General features: G+C 42.2%; 1 protein-coding gene across 1 annotated transcript in view; it reads left to right on the top strand.

Moving 5' to 3' along the window:
- Positions 1-1,979: 1,979 nt before the first annotated feature.
- The window catches only part of LOC139373779 (protein phosphatase 1, regulatory subunit 9A), a 102,341-nt gene continuing 83,669 nt past the window's right edge, over positions 1,980-20,651 (top strand). Inside the window, exons 1-2 of the mRNA XM_071114760.1 lie at positions 1,980-2,178; positions 4,740-6,325. Of these exons, the coding sequence (XP_070970861.1) occupies positions 4,889-6,325 (1,437 nt within the window). The 5' untranslated portion in view covers positions 1,980-2,178; positions 4,740-4,888. The remainder of the gene's footprint in view (positions 2,179-4,739; positions 6,326-20,651) is intronic.

Raw genomic sequence — 20,651 nt, 5'->3', positions numbered from 1 at the left:
GAACGCTCGCGCTTTCATTGGTCGGTACATCTGGCGCAGAAGCTGGAAAATATCATTCCCGCACTCTATCAAATGGGTATCATAACGCCTATCATAAAAACGGGTGTGATGCAATTTCACCAATTGTAAACATCATCACTATTTTAATTTAGATAATCTAATAAATTAACAAACTCTCTCTCTTTTTCTCTCGCTCTGTTCCTTTCTTCCAAAATTATGCGCATGTTCTATTGACCTTGCGTGACCAACATAACCCCTCCATCCCCACCACCCCTCCTTCCACTGTATAAACCCAGCTGTAAAGAGGGCAGTGAGATGACTGAGAAGTCTATTAAAATCTGTTCTCCCCCCTGTGGAGAGCCAGCAGACAGATGGTCATGCTCAGCCTCTCAGCCCCCTTTGCTATTTGGCCTATTCAGCTCAGCTAAGGGTCCTGGTAAGGGAAAGAATGGTCCATCTGACTCTTAAATCTCCATCTTGCTCCCTTGGAGTGTATTACGCAGAGGACAGATAGGACACACTTTTAATGGTCTTTATAACTGGCATACCTATATTTGGCTGTGATCAATGATGGTGTGTGTGTTATGAATGATGCATTAGCATCTTATACTTTGTGTAAAGGGATTGTTTTATTATGATCTTGATTTTGGTGTGTTGGCATGGCATCTCCTCTTCTCTGCAGAGTCAGGTTGTTTTTCTCTCTCAATTTCCAAGATTATATTTAGGTTGCTTAGCAACGTGTACAGATTTGGGGTGCTAGTGCTTGTGGGTAGATATGGTTATGAAGTGTCATGTACAGTATCGCATAATATACCATAGTCTACTGTATATGAGGATTCCCATTCATTGGCCAGTCGAGGACAAAACAATATATTCAGTGGGGGAAACAATGTTGGTCAAGAATTTTGCTAAATGAGCACATGCCTTCACTCTCTGTCCTGGATTCTCATTTTCTAAACAGACAAGCATTTGATCCAGCTGATCATCATGCCAATAAGAAATCTATTTATTCCGCAATGAACTGTATTAAACCTGATCCTCTCCCCTTTCGTCATTGCATCCCCATTCTGAGCATGTCAAGCGAATAGGGTAGTGAAGCATATACTAGTAATACCACTAGTGTGTATTTTTTGTGAGAGTGAAGTGCATGATGTTGTTATTATTAAAATGGCGTCCCCACATTAGAAAAGGAATAATGAGAACCTTTCAGACAAAGCTCTCCATTCTTAATCACATGGCCCAGTCAGCCACATGCCAGAGGCTGGCTTTCTTGACCCGATACTTTTATTCAAAAGCAGCATTGTTTTCTTAGATTAATATTGTGTGTATTGTTACATTTGACCCCTTAGGTAGATAGTAGGCTAAGTAGGCTATGGGCATAATGGTCCTTAGATTAATGAATATAATAAATCAAAATAACTTTACATGTTTTTCTCAGTTTAACACACACATCTGCATTATCTGTTATATCTACTGTACGTGATAGGCTAGCTTTGTCTCGCAACTAGCCATTTAAACTACCATTTATATTAAACATTTTGACTTTGACTTTTAATGTTACAGATGGAAGCTATTGACGACATAATCTGTGTGAATATCCAACACCAACATAACAACTGATGAAAACGTTTACAAATTGATATTTCTTCCCGCGTGGTCTGTGTTGTGCTGGAGCTCGATACAGTAATAAAGCCAGTAAAGTTATTTGTGGTGGTATTTCTGCCAGACTGCAGTTTAGTGGAACCCCCTCCATGCATATTATTGGACCAAACCATTACTGCGAAAAGGTTAAACACCTGTCACATGTGTATGCCATTAGCAAAACATCATATTTCCTAAATGTAAAGTATGTTTTCGATACTCGTTGATTAAGATTTATAAGATGTGTTCACCTTAGAAAACACGCAGTTGCAGACCTCTCATTGAGATGGAATATTTAATAGCGTCGACTCACCCAATGTGCATGTCAGCATCACCCATTGCCTGCAATGGCGTTGTCTAGCGATGTGTAGATCACGGCTTGTAGTGTCTCGATAGGGCGACACAATACTGGACTATAGACGGGCTTGAATGGAAATGTCGTATTCGATGGGATTTATAACGAAAGCAGAGTATGCTATGTGAATTTTTACGGGACTATATTTAAGTTGTGGTCATTCATCACACGAAGCAATTAACGTAAGTCACTCTTGTTGTGCATTGTTGAAAGGGTAGCCTATGTGTGGTAAACAGTTAACTTCTGCTTTTTCTAAATGATCAACAACACTATGCAGTAGCGTTTTCCTTGTACATGGGCTAGTGAAATTAAATAATTTATCAGAATATACAGTTCATATGGAGCTGTCAACCACCATGACCTGTGCGGGTGAGGCGCGTCTATCTGTTCGTTGGATGTAGGATAGAGCTCGAGCTGATACAATGTTACACGTTTCAGTTTTATCTTCTGCATCTCGAAGTTTACCATTTATGTGGGACGTTGATGAAATGGCTTGGCGGATAGACTATATAGTCTACTGCTGCTTTACGAAAATGTCTATAGTACGTTGATCGTGTTTATCACAGTAGCAAAGGGGTGCGTTCGCAGAATGTTGCAATTTGTCATTCGTTGACTTGAGTCCTGCTGAACTGGGTGCTACACAAACCACTGCTGGCGGCATCCGATATCTTTTCACTTTGTAACATTGTAACATGTATCTTTAAAAAATATATATATTTTACCTTTATTTAACCAGGCAAGTCAGTTAAGAACAAATTCTTATTTTCAATGACAGCCTAGGAACAGTGGGTTAACTGCCTGTTCAGGGGCAGAACGACAGATTTGTACCTTGTCAGCTCGGGGGTTTGAACTTGCAACCTTCCGGTTACTAGTCCAACGCTCTAACCACCTCTCTGCGGTTGTGTGTCGTGGTTTAATGTTCTCCATTTATATCTTACATTGTAGCCTATGTGGGATTAGCAAATAAGCTATTTGAATCTCACAAACAGGGTAGTGGTATGATGAAAGTACAGTAATAGAATAGTAGTAACACATGAAAACACATTTGATAATGAAATTAAAATGACATTTTCAAATTACATTAACAGTATGTTATGTAGCCTATACATACTTATGATTGTAAACAAATGGAATCCACAATATTATTTTTTAGCAATTGATTATATCACAGTTATTTGTGGTGTTTAAACAACTCCCCCTTGCATCCTTTCCCTAAAACCGTCTGGCCTGCCTGTGTGTTTATGAGCTGAACTGTCCTTCAGACCAGTTATTAATCGTGATGACCATGCAGAATGCTACGGCCGGGGCAGTGGGTGTGGCAGTAAACTATACTGAATCAACATTTTGGTCCCATGAACTGAAATTAAAGATCCCAGAAAGGTTCCATACTCACGTAAAGCTTATTTCTCTCACATTTTTTCCACACATTTGTTTACATCCCTGTTAATGAGCATTTCTCCTTTGCCAAGATAATCCATCCACCTGACAGGTGTGGCATATCAATAAGCTGATTAAACAGCATGATCATTACACAGGTGCACCTTGTGTTTGGGACAATGAAAGGCCACTCTAAAATGTGTAGTTTTGTCACACAACACAATGCCACAGATGTCTCAAGTTTTGCGGGAGAGTGCAATTGGCATGCTGACTGAAGGAATATCCACCAGATCAGATGCCAGAAAATGAAATGTTAATTTCTCTACCATAAGCCACCTTCAACGTCATTTTAGAGTATTTTGCATTACGTCCAACCAGCTTTATAACCGCAGGCCACGTATAACCACACCAGCCAAGGAACTCCAAATCCGGCTTCTTCACCTGCGAAATTGTCTGAGACCAGCCTACCAGACAGCTGATGAAACGGAGGAGTATTTCTGTCTGTAATAAAGCCCCTTTGTGGGGAAAAAAATATTCTGATTGGCTGGGCCTGGCTCTCAAGTGGGTGTGTCTAGCTGTGAGTGTGGTATATTGCCAATATACCATGGCTAAGGGGTGTTCTTATGCATGACACAACGCGGAGTGCCTGGATACAGGCCTTAGCCATGGTATATTGACCATATACCACACACCCCCGAGATGCCTTATTGCTGTTATAAATTTGAAACACCCGATTTATAACTGCAAGTGGCCCACATGATTTCCATCGTCCGTATTGATCAGTGCATGTTTTATCTTCTACGTGAGTAACTGTGTATTGATTAGATAAATGGGTAAACACACTACTTTCTAAACAGATCCTTTTAGAGGGCAAATACCTTTTTACATTCAGTGCACGTCTTGTGCTAAGCGTTGTCTGTGATTACCTTGCACTTTCACTTCAGATTCATAGAAATGGTGATGTTCGTGACATTTTCGAATCTCCCCATCATGCTGTAGTGTAAAACCTCACTATTTTTTTAATATATTTTTTTTATTAATGTTTCTGTAACTAGGCAAGTCAAATTCTTATTTACAATGACGACCTGCCAAAAGGCAAAAAGCACAAACTATGGTACAACATTTTTTGGGCACACACAACAGCACAAAGGGCGAGAAGGTAGAGACAACAATACAACTGTCAGTAAGAGTGTCCATGATTGAGTCTTTGAATGAAGAGATGGAGATAAAACTGTCCAGTTTGACAGTTTTTTTCAGCAGGTCCCAGTTGCTAGCTGCAGCGAACTGAAAAGAGGAGCGACCTCTTGACAATGACAGGTTGCTTGGTAACTCTTGTATCTAACAGGCATCTCCTTATCTTTCCCAGGTGTCCATTGCCCCAAATGAAGTGTGAAATCAAATCACAGTGATAATCACACAGGCAGGGCACTCGCTGGACGCTACAGTAATATATGTGAGATGAAGGCCCAGCGATGCTGCTGAGATCCCCTCCGCCTCCTCGCCTCTGACACCATTATGCTGAAGACGGAGGCCTCGGGGGAGAGGACCACTCTCCGGAGCGCCTCCCCTCACCGCAACGCCTATAGGACAGAGTTCCAGGCCCTGAAGAAGGCCTTCGACCAGCCGCCCCGGCAGGACAGCAAAGAGCCCCAGCTCAAAGACCCAGAGCGGGTCACCCAGCGTCGAGGACGACAGTATGGCGCACACGTCAGCCGCATCAAGGACATGTTCATGCAGATGCAGGGCACAGAGAGCACCGTCGCCGCCACCAGACGAGAAGACCCATCGCCTCAGAAGATAACCAAGCCCACCAACTTCATCAACAAGGCGGACGGCTCGGTCATCAAGCTGACGCAGCACCCTACAGCAGACCGAACCAGTGCAGGGTCAAAGGTCATAGAGACCAGGAGGCTGTTTGAGCAGCAGTCGCGCGACGCCTCCCAGTCACCTGTCTACTCCTACGGTCGGGAGAAGAGGGGTTCTTATGAGCACCTGGACGACTGGCGAGGGGCGCGCTCCAACAGGGGCAGCACAGACTCCCTGGACTCGCTGTGTTCCAGAACAGAAGCCCAGTCACCCACAGTGAGCCAGCTGAGTGCTGTGTTTGAGAACGTCGACCAACAGGGAGGGGGAGGAGGGGGCGAGGGTCCGTTCCGGCGAGGCTACCGAGGCCGGGCACTATACTCCCCTGACAATTCCCACCGGCACAGCGACGTCAGCGAAGACGACTCGCGCCAGTCCCCAGTGCCTGGCGGAGGGTGCAGGATCCGCGTGGGGGGAAAATTCCCCATATCCTCGTCCTCAGAGGACCTCCTCAGCCCCAGCCCGCTGTCAGAGGCAGTGGAGCTAAAACCCGTCCCGCAGCAGGAGGAGCCCCAGGAGAGAGAGGAGACAGCAGGGGAGTTAGAACAGAGGGACAGAGAGAGACATCCCGTAAGGACCACCACCAACGGAGGCGAGGTGAACGGATCGTGTGATGAGAAACAGGCGGAGGAAACCGAAACCTTCAGAGAGACGGAGGGAGTCTGCATGGACTCAAGGCCCACGACTGACACCATTGTCGGGGACAAGACTTCTGAGGACACCCCGGATACCCCAGCCATCCCAGCCACCCCAGCCAAGGATGAAGCCCAAGAGGAGGCAGAGGCCCTTGGGGAGGAGGTGGAGATGGAGAAGGCTTCCTCCGGGTCCAGGGTTTCTCCAGAGGACCAGGCAGAAGTGCCCAATGAGGAATACAGTGGGAACGAAAGGGTGATTTTTAACACGGACGGGGACGCGTGCTACCAGGGTTGGGGGGAGAGCTGTACTGACCCTGACAATGACCTATATGGTGATGATGATGTCATCTATGACCCTGGGAATGATCTTACTGAGATCCCTGGTCTACCAGAAGAAGAGAAGGAGGATATCCCTCAGAAGAGGAAACTACGCTTCAGCACCAAACCCATGATGGTAATTCCCTTGTCAACTGAACTTAACCAATAAGAAACGCTTGTTATGGTTTTACGTTGAAAAATATTTCGCTAAGATGTACCCTGATGAATGCGTCCCTAGTCTCCAGGTGTGAGATGATGTGGATTGGGTAACATTGTGAGGTGCTCATCCTACTGAGTCACGTTCAGTGAGAGATGAGGGGTGGCAGGTAGCCTAGCGGTTAAGAACGTTCAGCCAGTTACTGAAATATTGTGGGTTTGAATCCCAAAGCCAACTAGGTGAAAAAAGCAGTTGATGCGCCCTTGAGCAAGGTACTTAACCCTCCTGTATGTAACTCTGGATAAGAGTGTAATTAAGAGGTGGCGAAATAGGCTAGCATAGTATAGTATTACTACGGTAGTTAGTGTGGGGTTGAATATACAGCACTCCATTTGTCCTGGCGACCATAATCATCTGCCCATAAGGGCATCTCTCTTAAAATATTACGTTTCTGAGAATATCAAAGAGTACAATTCCTGGGCAGATATTATATTAAGGAATAAAGCATGTATGTATGTTTTTGGAATGTTTGCGTTACATTTATCAATAGCAGGTGAGATGAATTCAGACGATTATTCATAATATCTTAAACGCTTTATGTTGTTACAGTTCTGTTTTCAAAGGATTACCTCCTGTTTATAATTGGTGCGTCTCAAATCAAATTGCTACAGTTACTTTATTTGCTCTTGGGGATCTGCTGACTCTGCGGTAAACAATGACTTCCTTGCATGTGTTATTGCAACTGATATGAACATAAACAATGATCAATAGCTTGTGCTAGTGCGTGTGTGCATGCGTGTCTATGTGTGTTTGAAGGGAGTGTGTGTGGAATTAGAGCTAACACAAACACTCCACAGGTTGGGTTCGATCCCATTAACATGCTGTAACAGAGCAGAACAATTACCCCAGTTCTTACACAGGACATGTTGGATTGCTAGAGCAGCCAACACACGCACGCACGCCTGCACGCACACATACATACCTATATGCTGAAAATGCACACACACACATATACACCTACACACGTGCTGTGGCTTTTCTATTATAGAACAGGATAGGGTCAGTAAAGGTTAACTTTTCCATGTGAAGTATATCATATTCTTAGAATTCCAGAATCAGATCAGATCCCTATGCTACACTCAATTTTAATTCTCAGATAAGCCAGCTAATTAAAAGCCTGATATATAGGTCTGCCAGCCGTGCTACCCAATGCCATTTTGCAATGTATTATAATAATGCAAACGAATCATAACCAGCCATCACAATATGAAACATTTACTGAATATTGTGTTAAAAGTTCAAACATTTGGTCCCACCTCTCCTATTAATATAGTCTATAGAATAGCAGGGCTTCCTAGCAATTAAGAGGTTATTGTCCCAAGACAGCTTTTGTGAACTCAGAATGCTCTCCTGTCCCTTTTTAGGTTGGGTTATCTGTAGGTGTGTGTGAGCGTACAGTTGAAATGGGTTATCTGTAGGTGTGTGTGAGCGTACAGTTGAAATGGGTTATCTGTAGGTGTGTGTGAGCGTACAGTTGAAATGGGTTATCTGTAGGTGTGTGTGAGCGTACAGTTGAAATGGGTTATCTGTAGGTGTGTGTGAGCGTACAGTTGAAATGGGTTATCTGTAGGTGTGTGTGAGCGTACAGTTGAAATGCTTAGCAGCTCCAGGCAGCTGTTTTCCCACAGAAGGTCTTGGCTGTTTGCAGTGTTTTTTCCCCCTTCTCTCGCTCCTCTGGGCACATTGTGAACAAACAGCGTTCTGTCTTTTGTTCCAACTTGTGAAAGAGACGGAGATATTTGTCCCTGAGCTTGGGTCTTCACTGGGGCTGACCCCGCACGAGACCGGCTTGACCCTTGAACAACATTGAAAAGAAAACATGTAGTCAGTTAGTCTTGCTTAACGTTTTTTTTGTAATATGTCTTAGTGCCTCTCAAAGCGGATAAATCTATTTTGACATCCCGGCTTCTGAATCTAGAAATCTTATTGGAGGCTGCTGCCTGCATGTGGAAAGCGGGTACATAAGCTTGTGGCAACTGGCGATATAAACACACTTTGTTTATTAGTTTCTGCATTGATGCACACAGATGCCTGTTAGATCAGTTTATGCCGGTATACTGCTCTATACAAACAGAATGCTTGATTAACTAGATTTGTATTGTATATATTTAGGCAACAGATGAGATGTTTTCCTCTCACTACTTACAGTATGATCTCCATACACACACTCAACTGTAAGAGAGTGTCCCGGTGTGGAGGGACTCTACTGGGCTGGTCTGAGACAGAGGCAGACGCTTTTCCTGGAGGGTCTGAGTCTGACACATACCGATGTAGGATCTTAATTTTGTCACCCTGTTACAGGAGAACTTTCCTGCAATGGAGGACATTTTAAATTTGTAGTGTATTTGAGGTTTAAAAAAGCTTCTGAAGTTTGTAATTTCCACTTTGATGTTTCAGACCTGATTTTCCTTGATGAAAAATGTATAGAAAAGTCAATTAATTATAATCCAAATAATATTTTACATTTCCTGTTGCAAACTGGCTCAAATGAAGATCCTACATATGTATGGCCACACCCACATCCATGCTGGTTGGCTACAGGTACATGCTGCTTTCTGCAGTACACTGACTGCTCTCTACAGCAGCTATCTAGTTCTGAAGTCACAGATCATATCATATAGGAATGGTGACTCCAGAACATAATAAATGGGATGCTTTATGATACTCTTAATCTTTTCTGGGGAATAGCAGAAAACATACGCAGAGATCTACAGTACATTATCTACTGTACAGTATCTACAGTATATACTGCATCTACTGTACAATATCTACAGTATCTACAGTACAGTGCCTACAGTACAATATCTACAGTATCTACAGTACAGTGCCTACAGTACAGTATCTACCATATCTACAGTATCTACAGTACAGTATCTACAGTACAGTGCCTACAGTACAGTATCTACCATATCTACAGTATCTACAGTACAGTATCTACAGTACAGTATCTACAGTATCTACAGTACAGTGTCTACAGTATCTACAGTATTTTCAGTACAGTGTCTACAGTGCAGTATCTACCATATCTACAGTATTTACAGTATCTACAGTATTTACAGCATCTACCATATCTACAGTATATACTGTATCTACAGTATTTACAGTATCTACAGTATCTACTGTATCTACAGTATTTACAGTATCTACTGTATCTACAGTATTTACAGTATCTACAGTATCTACAGTATTTACAGTAACTACCGTATCTACAGTATCTATAGTATCTATAGTATCTACTGTATCTACAGTATTTACAGTATTTACAGTATCTACAGTATCCACAGTACAATATCTACAGTATCTATAGTATCTACAGTGTCTACAGTATCTACAGTACAATATCTACATTATCTGTAGTATCTACAGTGTCTACGGTATCTACAGTACCTCCAGCATCTACAGTACAATATCTACAGTATCTACAGTACAGTATGTACAGTATCTACAGTGTCTACCTTATCTACCGTATAGTATCTACAGTGTCTACAGTATAGTATCTAAATTATCTACAGTATCTATAGTACAATGACTAAAGTACAGTACCTACAGTATCTACAGTGTCTACAGTACAGTATCTACAGTATCTACAGTACAGTATCTACAGTACATTATCTACAATATCTACAGTATAGTATCTACAGTGTCTACAGTATCTACAGTATTTTCAGTACAGTATCCTCAGTATCTACAGTATCTACAGTACAGTATCTACAGTATCTGCAGTATCTACAGTACAGTATCTACAGTGTCTACTGTACAGTGCCTACAGTACAGTATCTACAGTGTCAACTGTATCTACAGTACAGTATCTGCAGTGTCTACAGTACAGTATCTACAGTATCTACAGTATGTAAAGTATCTACAGTACCTACAGTATCTACAGTATCTACAGTACAGTATCTACAGTGTCTACAGTACAGTATCTACAGTATCTACAGTACAGTGCCTACAGTACAGTATCTACAGTACAGTATCTACAGTACTGTATCTACAGTGCAGTATCTACAGTATCTACAGTGTCTACAGTATCTACAGTGCAGTATCTACAGTATCTACAGTGTCTACAGTATCTACAGTGCCCTATCTACAGTATCTACAGTGTCTACAGTATCTACAGTATCTACAGTATCTACAGTACAGTATCTACAGTGTCTACAGTACAGTATCTACAGTATCTACAGTACAGTGCCTACAGTACAGTATCTACAGTACAGTATCTACAGTGCAGTATCTACAGTGTCTACAGTTTAGTATCTACAGTATCTACAGTACAGTATCTACAGTATCTACAGTGTCTACAGTATCTACAGTACAGTATCTACAGTGTCTACAGTACAGTATCTACAGTATATTCAGTGTCTACAGTACAGTGTCTACAGTACAGTATCTACAGTGTCTACAGTTTAGTATCTATAGTATCTGCAGTACAGTATCTACAGTATCTACAGTGTCTACAGTATCTACAGTATCTACAGTACAGTATCTACAGTGTCTACAGTACAGTATCTACAGTATGTTCAGTGTCTACAGTATCAACTGTACAGTGTCTATAGTGTCTACAGTGCAGTATCTACAGTACAGTATCTACGGTGTCTACAGTATCTACAGTACAGTATCTACAGTGTATACAGTATCTACAGTACAGTATCTACAGTACAGTATCTACAGTATCTACAGTACAGTATCTACAGTGTCTACAGTACGGTATCTACAGTACAGTGTCTACAGTACAGTGCCTACAGTATCTACAGTATAGTATCTACAGTACAGTATCTACAGTATCTAAAGTGTCTACAGTACAGTATCTACAATACAGTGTCTACAGTACAGTATCTACAGTATCTACAGTACCGTATCTACAGTATCTACAGTACAGTATCTACAGTATAGTAGTACAGTATCTACAGTACAGTATCTACAGTACAGTATCTACAGTATCTACAGTACAGTATCTACAGTGTCTACAGTACGGTATCTACAGTACAGTGTCTACAGTACAGTGCCTACAGTATCTACAGTATAGTATCTACAGTACAGTATCTACAGTATCTACAGTGTCTACAGTACAGTATCTACAGTACAGTGTCTACAGTACAGTATCTACAGTATCTACAGTACCGTATCTACAGTATAGTATCTACAGTATCTACAGTATAGTATCTACAGTACAGTATCTACAGTATCTACAGTGTCTACAGTACAGTATCTACAGTATCTACAGTACAGTGTCTACAGTACAGTATCTACAGTATCTACAGTACCGTATCTACAGTATAGTATCTACAGTATCTACAGTACAGTGTCTACAGTATCTACAGTACCGTATCTACAGTACAGTATCTACAGTATCTAGAGTACAGTATCTACAGTGTCTACAGTACAGTATCTACAGTACAGTGTCTACAGTACAGTATCTACAGTATCTACAGTATCTACAGTACAGTATCTACAGTATCTACAGTGCCATATCTACAGTGTCTACAGTACAGTATTTACAGTACAGTATCTACAGTGTCTACAGTAGCTACAGTATCTACAGTATCTACAGTGTATACAGTACAGTATCTACAGTATCTACAGTATCTACATTACAGTATCTACAGTACAGTATCTACAGTATCTACAGTGCTATATCTACAGTGTCTACAGTACAGTATTTACAGGACAGTATCTACAGTGTCTACAGTAGCTACAGTGTCTACAGTAGCTACAGTATCTACAGTATCTACAGTACAGTATCTACAGTGTCTACAGTGTCTACAGTATCTTCAGTACAGTATCTACAGTATAGTATCTACAGTGTCTACAGTACAATATCTACAGTGTCTACGGTGTCTACAGTACAGTATCTACAGTATCTACAGTGTCTACAGTACAATATCTACAGTACAGTATCTACAGTATCTACAGGACAGTATCTACAGTATCTACAGTACATTATCTACAGTATCTACAGTACAGTATCAACAGTATCTACAGTATCTACAGTACAGTATCTACAGTATCTACAGTACAGTATCTACAGTTGTCACGGTTTTCTTCCTCCTCTTCCTCTGAAGAGGTGAAACAGGGATCGGACCAATACGCAGCGTGGTAAGTGTCCATGGTTTTAATAGGAAGACTCAAACATGAACAAACTACAAAACAATAAACGTGAAAACCGTAACAGTCCTAACTGGTGCATAAAACACAAAGACAGGAAACAATCACCCACAAAATACCCACAGAATATGGCTGCCTAAATATGGCTCCCAATCAGAGACAACAATAAACACCTGCCTCTGATTGAGAACCAATCCAGGCAACCATAGACTTACCTAGACACCTAAACTGATCACAACCCCATAAATCTACAAAAAAAACCTAGACAAGACAAAACACATAAATCACCCATATCACACCCTGGCCTAACCAAAATAATAAAGAAAACAAAGATAACTAAGACCAGGGCGTGACAACAGTACAGTATCTACAGTACAGTATCTACAGTACAGTATCTACAGTACAGTATCTACAGTATCTACAGTACAGTATCTACAGTATAGTATCTACAGTACAGTGTCTATATTACAGTGTGCCTTTGCAGCAAGGGTTTTTCAACGTTATCCTTAGCAACTGTCTATTCTGATCTAAAGTTCCTTTACTCTTGTTCATGATACTGGTTATCCAAAACAGGAACTCTCTCTTCCCCTCCACTCCTCCTTATTGTCCTTAGTAAATTCTGGCCCTTGTGATAGCTTCCTTGCCTGAGACCAAGAGACTTATGTTAGTTCCCCAAGCTATTGCAGAGGCTTTAGCTCGGTGGGTTACCACCATCTTGTGCTGTGTGAGAGAGCCCGGTGTAAACCCGGTCGATCATACTCACTCTTGTGCAGGACACTGGGGATGGAGACTGAAGATCTCCCTCCATACCTTCATAGTCCCTTTCTTTCTCTGATTCCTTCCCTGTAACTGTAACTTCTTTCTCTGATTCCTTCCCTGTAACTGTAACTTCTTTCTCTGATTCCTTCCCTGTAACTGTAACTTCTTTCTCCGATTCCTTCCCTGTAACTGTCCCCCTGTTTCTTCCTCCTCGTCCTCCCCACTTCTACTTGAATGGCGTTTACAGCAGCTGTAATGAAACGTTTGCGTCTACTGTTGAAAAGTTGTTTTCGCCTCAGCTCTGACATCTTGATTTCCTAATGGAATGAAGCACATGTGAAGGACTGACTGGTAGGCAGTGAGACGTTAGTGAATGAACATTGAAGTGATAATTGCACCCTCTCTGTGCTGCACTCTGTCATTACATCAAAGAGGCTAGCGTTTTGTCCGTTAGTGTTTTTTGCTCATCGTTTAGGCTACTGTAATCAATCCCAGAAGAACCAAAGCCATATTAAATCAATGTGTAGAGGAGGAGGCCTATTCTATTCTAAGTGAGAGGGGATGAATGAATTGCACAGTCAGCGTTACGACAGTTTAATGTTTTACTCTGCCTTTGTTTTTGGGACCACACATAGATAAAATGTTGCTTTGGATAAAAGTGTCTGCTCGAATGGCATATATATTATATTATATAAGGTTGGGATTGTCTAGCTGTGGTCCAGGGCGTTAGTGCAAGTTCCTCTTCAAACGTAGTGGCAACTCGTTGTGGTCATAGGAATATCCGGTTGGTGCAAATGCTTAGTCAATCTGTCTCTGTTGGCTTTACAGCCTGGAGGGGGAGTTGATTAAAGTGGTATTGTATTACATTAATGTTGTATTGAATGATATTATAAATCGTCATTTGAGTTTAGCTCCCCATATTGGAGAATAGAGTTCACCAGTTTAGTCATGTGCGTCCCAAATGGTATCTTATTCCCTATGTAGTGCACTACTTTTGACCAGAGCACTATGGCTCAGAAATAAAATAAGTGCACTAAATAGGGAATAGGCTGACATTTGGGATGCACATGCTATTTTAGCTAGGCCTGATATGACCTCTTCACAGATTATCCCCCAGGCATAGAGGTGGTTTGTGCAAAGCATCATCCATCCATACTGCAGTATGTACCACACCAAACACTATTACTGCAGTATGTACCACACCAAACACTGTTACTGCAGTATGTACCACACCAAACACTGTTACTGCAGTATGTACCACACCAAACACTATTACTGCAGTATGTTCCTCACCAAACACTATTACTGCAGTATGTACCACACCAAACACTGTTACTGCAGTATGTACCTCCCAAACACTATTACTGCTGTATGTACCACACCAAACACTATTACTGCAGTATGTACCTCACCAAACACTATTACTGCAGTATGTTCCTCACCAAACACTATTACTGCAGTATGTACCTCACCAAACACTATTATTGCAGTATGTACCTCACCAAACACTATTACTGCAGTATGTACCACACCAAACACTGTTACTGCAGTATGTACCACACCAAACACTGTTACTGCAGTATGTACCACACCAAACACTATTACTGCAGTATGTACCACACCAAACACTGTTACTGCAGTATGTACCACACCAAACACTATTACTGCAGTATGTACCACACCAAACACTATTACTGCAGTATGTACCTCCCAAACACTATTACTGCAGTATGTACCACACCAAACACTATTACTGCAGTATGTACCTCACCAAACACTATTACTGCAGTATGTACCTCACAAAACACTATTACTGCAGTATGCACCACACCAAACACTATTACTGCAGTATGTACCACACCAAACACTATTACTGCAGTATGTACCACACCAAACACTATTACTGCAGTATGTACCACATCAAACACTATTACTGCAGTATGTACCTCACCAAACACTATTACTGCAGTATGTACCTCACCAAACACTATTACTGCAGTATGTACCTCACCAAACACTATTACTGCAGTATGTACCACACCAAACACTATTACTGCTGTATGTACCACACCAAACACTATTACTGCAGTATGTACCACACCAAACACTATTACTGCTGTATGTACCACATCAAACACGATTACTGCAGTATGTACCACACCAAACACTATTACTGCAGTATGTACCACACCAAACACTATTACTGCAGTATATACAGCACCAAACACTATTACTGCAGTATGTACTGCACCAAACACTATTACTGCAGTATGTACCACACCAAACACTACTACTGCAGTATGTACCGCACCAAACACTATTACTGCAGTATGTACCACACCAAACACTATTACTGCAGTATGTTCCTCACCAAACACTATTACTGCAGTATATACTGCAGCAAATACTATTAGTGCAGTATGTACCACACCAAACACGATTACTGCAGTATGTACCACACCAAACACTATTACTGCAGTATGTACCACACCAAACACTATTACTGCAGTATGTACCACACCAAACACTATTACTGCAGTATATACAGCACCAAACACTATTACTGCAGTATGTACTGCACCAAACACTATTACTGCAGTATGTACCACACCAAACACTATTACTGCAGTATATACCGCACCAAACACTATTTCTGCAGTATGTACCGCGCCAAACACTATTACTGCAGTATGTACCGCACCAAACACTATTACTGCAGTATGTACCGCACCAAACACTATTACTGCAGTATGTACCACACCAAACACTATTACTGCAGTATGTTCCTCACCAAACACTATTACTGCAGTATATACTGCAGCAAATACTATTAGTGCAGTATGTACCACACCAAACACGATTACTGCAGTATGTACCACACCAAACACTATTACTGCAGTATGTACCACACCAAACACTATTACTGCAGTATGTACCACACCAAACACTATTACTGCAGTATATACAGCACCAAACACTATTACTGCAGTATGTACTGCACCAAACACTATTACTGCAGTATGTACCACACCAAACACTATTACTGCAGTATATACCGCACCAAACACTATTTCTGCAGTATGTACCGCGCCAAACACTATTACTGCAGTATGTACCACACAAACACTATTACTGCAGTATGTACCGCACCAAACACTATTACTGCAGTATGTACCGCACCAAACACTATTACTGCAGTATGTTCCTCACCAAACACTATTACTGCAGTATATACTGCAACAAATACTATTAGTGCAGTATGTACCACACCAAACACTATTACTGCAGTATATACCACAACAAACACTATTATTGCAGTATGTACCGCACCAAACACTATTACTGCAGTATGTACCTCACCAAACACTATTACTGCAGTATGTACCTCACCAAACACTATTACTGCAGTATGTACCTCACCAAACACTATTACTGCAGTATGTACTGAAACAAATACTATTACTGCAGTATGTACCACACCAAACACTATTACTGCAGTATATACCACAACAAACACTATTATTGCAGTATGTACCACATCAAACACTATTACTGCAGTGTTTTCACCTCAGAGTAACAATTTAGCAGTGGAGTGAAGTACTTAAGTACAAATACTTTAAAGTACTACTTAAGTCGTTTTGGGGGTATCTGTACTTTACTTTGCTATTTATATTTTTGACAACATTTACTTTTACTTCACTACATTCCTAAATAAAATAATGTACTTTTTACTCCATACATTTTCCCTGACACCCAAAAGTACTCGTTACATTTTGAATGCATAGCAGGACAGGAAAATGGTCCAAGTCAAGCACTTATCAAGAGAAAATCCCTGGTCATCCCTACGGCCTCTGATCTGGCAGACTCATTAAACACACATGCTTTGTTTGTAAATGATGTCTGGGTGTTGAAGAGTGCTCCTTGCTATCCGTCAATCAAAAGAAAAACAAACGTGTGCTGTCTGTTTTGTTTATTAGAAATTAGAAATTATTTCTACTTTTACTTTTGATATTAAAGTACATTTTAGCAATTCCATTTACTTTTGATACTTAAGTATATTTAAAACCAAATACTTTTGCACTTTTAGTCTCTCTCTCTCTCCCCCTCTCTCTCTCTCTCTCTCTCTCTCTATGTCTACTCCCTCATCTCTCTCTCTCTCAATTCAATTCAATTCAATTCAAGGGCTTTATTGGCATGGGAAACATGTGTTAACATTGCCAAAGCAAGTGAGGTAGACAACATACAAAGTGAAAATATAAAGTGAAAAACAACAAAAATTAACAGTAAACATTACACATACAGAGGTTTCAAAACAGTAAAGACATTACAAATGTCATATTACATATATATATATACAGTGTTTTAACAATGTACAAATGGTTAAAGGACACAAGATAAAATAAATAAGCATAAATATGGGTTGTATTTACAATGGTGTTTGTTCTTCACTGGTTGCCCTTTTCTCGTGGCAACAGGTCACAAATCTTGCTGCTGTGATGGCACACTGTGGAATTTCACCCAGTAGATATGGGAGTTTTTCAAATTTGGATTTGTTTTCGAATTCTTTGTGGATCTGTGTAATCTGAGGGAAATATGTCTCTCTAATATGGTCATACATTGGGCAGGAGGTTAGGAAGTGCAGCTCAGTTTCCACCTCATTTTGTGGGCAGTGAGCACATAGCCTGTCTTCTCTTGAGAGCCATGTCTGCCTACGGCGGCCTTTCTCAATAGCAAGGCTATGCTCACTGAGTCTGTACATAGTCACAGCTTTCCTTAATTTTGGGTCAGTCACAGTGGTCAGGTATTCTGCCGCTGTGTACTCTCTGTTTAGGGCCAAATAGCATTCTAGTTTGCTCTGTTTTTTTGTTAATTCTTTCCAATGTGTCAAGTAATTATCTTTTTGTTTTCTCATGATTTGGTTTGGTCTAATTGTGCTGTTGTCCTGGGGCTCTGTAGGGTGTGTTTGTGTTTGTGAACAGAGCCCCAGGACCAGCTTGCTTAGGGGACTCTTCTCCAGGTTCATCTCTCTGTAGGTGATGGCTCTCTCTCTCTCTCTCTCTATGTCTACTCCCTCCATCTCTCTCTCCCTCTCTCTCTCTATGTCTACTCCCTCTCTCTCTCTTCCTCTCTCTCTCTCTCTCCCCCTCTCTCTCTCTCTATGTCTACTCCCTCCATCTCTCTCTCTCTCTCCCTCTCTCTCTCTATGTCTACTCCCTCCGTCTCTCTCTCTCTCTCTCTCTCTCTCTCTCTCTCTATGTCTACTCCCTCCATCTCTCTCTCTCTCTCCCTCTCTCTCTCTCTCTATGTCTACTCCCTCCCTCCATCTCTCTCTCTCTCTCCCTCTCTCTCTATGTCTACTCCCTCTCTCTCTCTATGTCTACTCCCTCCATCTCTCTCTCTCTCTCTCTCCCTCTCTCTCTCTCTATGTCTACTCCCTCCCTCCATCTCTCTCTCTCTCTCTCCCTCTCTCTCTATGTCTACTCCCTCCATCTCTCTCTCTCTCTCCCTCTCTCTCTCTCTATGTCTACTCCCTCCCTCCATCTCTCTCCCTCTCTCTCTCTCTATGTCTACTCCCTCTCTCTCTATGTCTACTCCCTCCATCTCTCTCTCTCTCTATCCCCCCCTCTCTCTCTCTATGTCTACTCCCTCCATCTCTCTCTCTCTCTATGTCTACTCCCTCCATCTCTCTCTCTCTATGTTTACTCCCTCCATCTCTCTCTCTCTCTCTCCCTCTCTCTCTCTATGTCTACTCCCTCCATCTCTCTCTCTCTGTCTACTCCCTCCATCTCTCTCTCTCCCCCCCTCTCTCTCTATGTCTACTCCCTCCATCTCTCTCTCTCTCTCTCTCCCTCTCTCTCTCTCTTTCTCTATGTTTACTCCCTCCATATCTCTCTCTCTCTCTATGTCTACTCCTTCCATCTCTCTCTCCCACTCTCTCTCTCTCCCTATGTCTACTCCCTCCATCTCTCTCTCTCCCTATGTCTACTCCCTCCATCTCTCTCTCTCTCCCTCTCTCTCTCTATTTCTACTCCCTCCCTCCATCTCTCTCTCTCTCTCCCCCTCTCTCTCTCTCTATGTCTACTCCCTCTCTCTCTATGTCTACTCCCTCTATCTCTCTCTCTCTCTCCCTCTCTCTCTCTATGTCTATTCCCTCTCTCCATCTCTCTCTCTCTCTCCCTCTCTCTCTCTCTCTCTATGTCTACTCCCTCCCTCCATCTCTCTCTCTCTCTCTCCCTCTCTCTCTCTCTATGTCTACTCCCTCCATCTCTCTCTCTCTATGTTTACTCCCTCCATCTCTCTCTCTCTCTCTCCCCCTCTCTCTCTCTATGTCTACTCCCTCCATCTCTCTCTCTCTCTCCCTCTCTCTCTCTATGTCTACTCCCTCCCTCCATCTCTCTCTCTCTCTCCCTCTCTCTCTCTCTATGTCTACTCCCTCTCTCTCTATATGTCTACTCCCGCCATCTCTCTCTCTCTCTCTCTCTCTCCCTCTCTCTCTCTCTATGTCTACTCCCTCCCTCCATCTCTCTCTCTCTCTCTCCCTCTCTCTCTCTATGTCTACTCCCTTCATCTCTCTCTCTCTCTCCCTCTCTCTCTCTCTATGTCTACTCCCTCCCTCCATCTCTCTCTCTCTCCCTCTCTCTCTCTCTATGTCTACTCCCTCTCTCTCTCTATGTCTACTCCCTCCATCTCTCTCTCTCTCTCTCTCCCCCTCTCTCTCTCTATGTCTACTCCCTCCATCTCTCTCTCTCTCTATGTCTACTCCCTCCATCTCTCTCTCTCTATGTTTACTCCCTCCATCTCTCTCTCTCTCTCTCCCTCTCTCTCTCTCTATGTCTACTCCCTCCATCTCTCTCTCTCTCTATGTCTACTCCCTCCATCTCTCTCTCTCTCCCCCTCTCTCTCTCTCTATGTCTACTCCCTCCATCTCTCTCTCTCTCTCTCTCCCTCTCTCTCTCTCTTTCTCTATGTTTACTCCCACATATCTCTCTCTCTCTCTATGTCTACTCCCTCCATCTCTCTCTCTCTCTCTCTCTCTCTCTCTCTCTCTCTCTCTCTCTCTATGTTTACTCCCTCCATCTCTCTCTCTCTCTCTCTCTCTCTCTCTATGTCTACTCCCTTCATCTCTCTCTCTCTCTCCATCTCTCTCTCTCTCCCTCTCTCTCTCTATGTCTACTCCCTCCATATCTCTCTCTATATGTTTACTCCCTCCATCTCTCTCTCTCTCTCTCCCTCTCTCTCTCTCTATGTCTACTCCCTCCATCTCTCTCTCTCTATGTCTACTCCCTCCATCTCTCTCTCTCTCCCCCTCTCTCTCTCTCTATGTCTACTCCCTCCATCTCTCTCTCTCTCCCTCTCTCTCTCTCTCTCTCTCTATGTTTACTCC

This window comes from Oncorhynchus clarkii, chromosome 18, assembly GCF_045791955.1.
Source record: "Oncorhynchus clarkii lewisi isolate Uvic-CL-2024 chromosome 18, UVic_Ocla_1.0, whole genome shotgun sequence".
In the NCBI taxonomy this organism is placed as follows: domain Eukaryota; kingdom Metazoa; phylum Chordata; class Actinopteri; order Salmoniformes; family Salmonidae; genus Oncorhynchus; species Oncorhynchus clarkii.
Note: the sequence above shows the minus strand (reverse complement) of the source record. Positions and strands in the feature narration are given on the sequence as shown.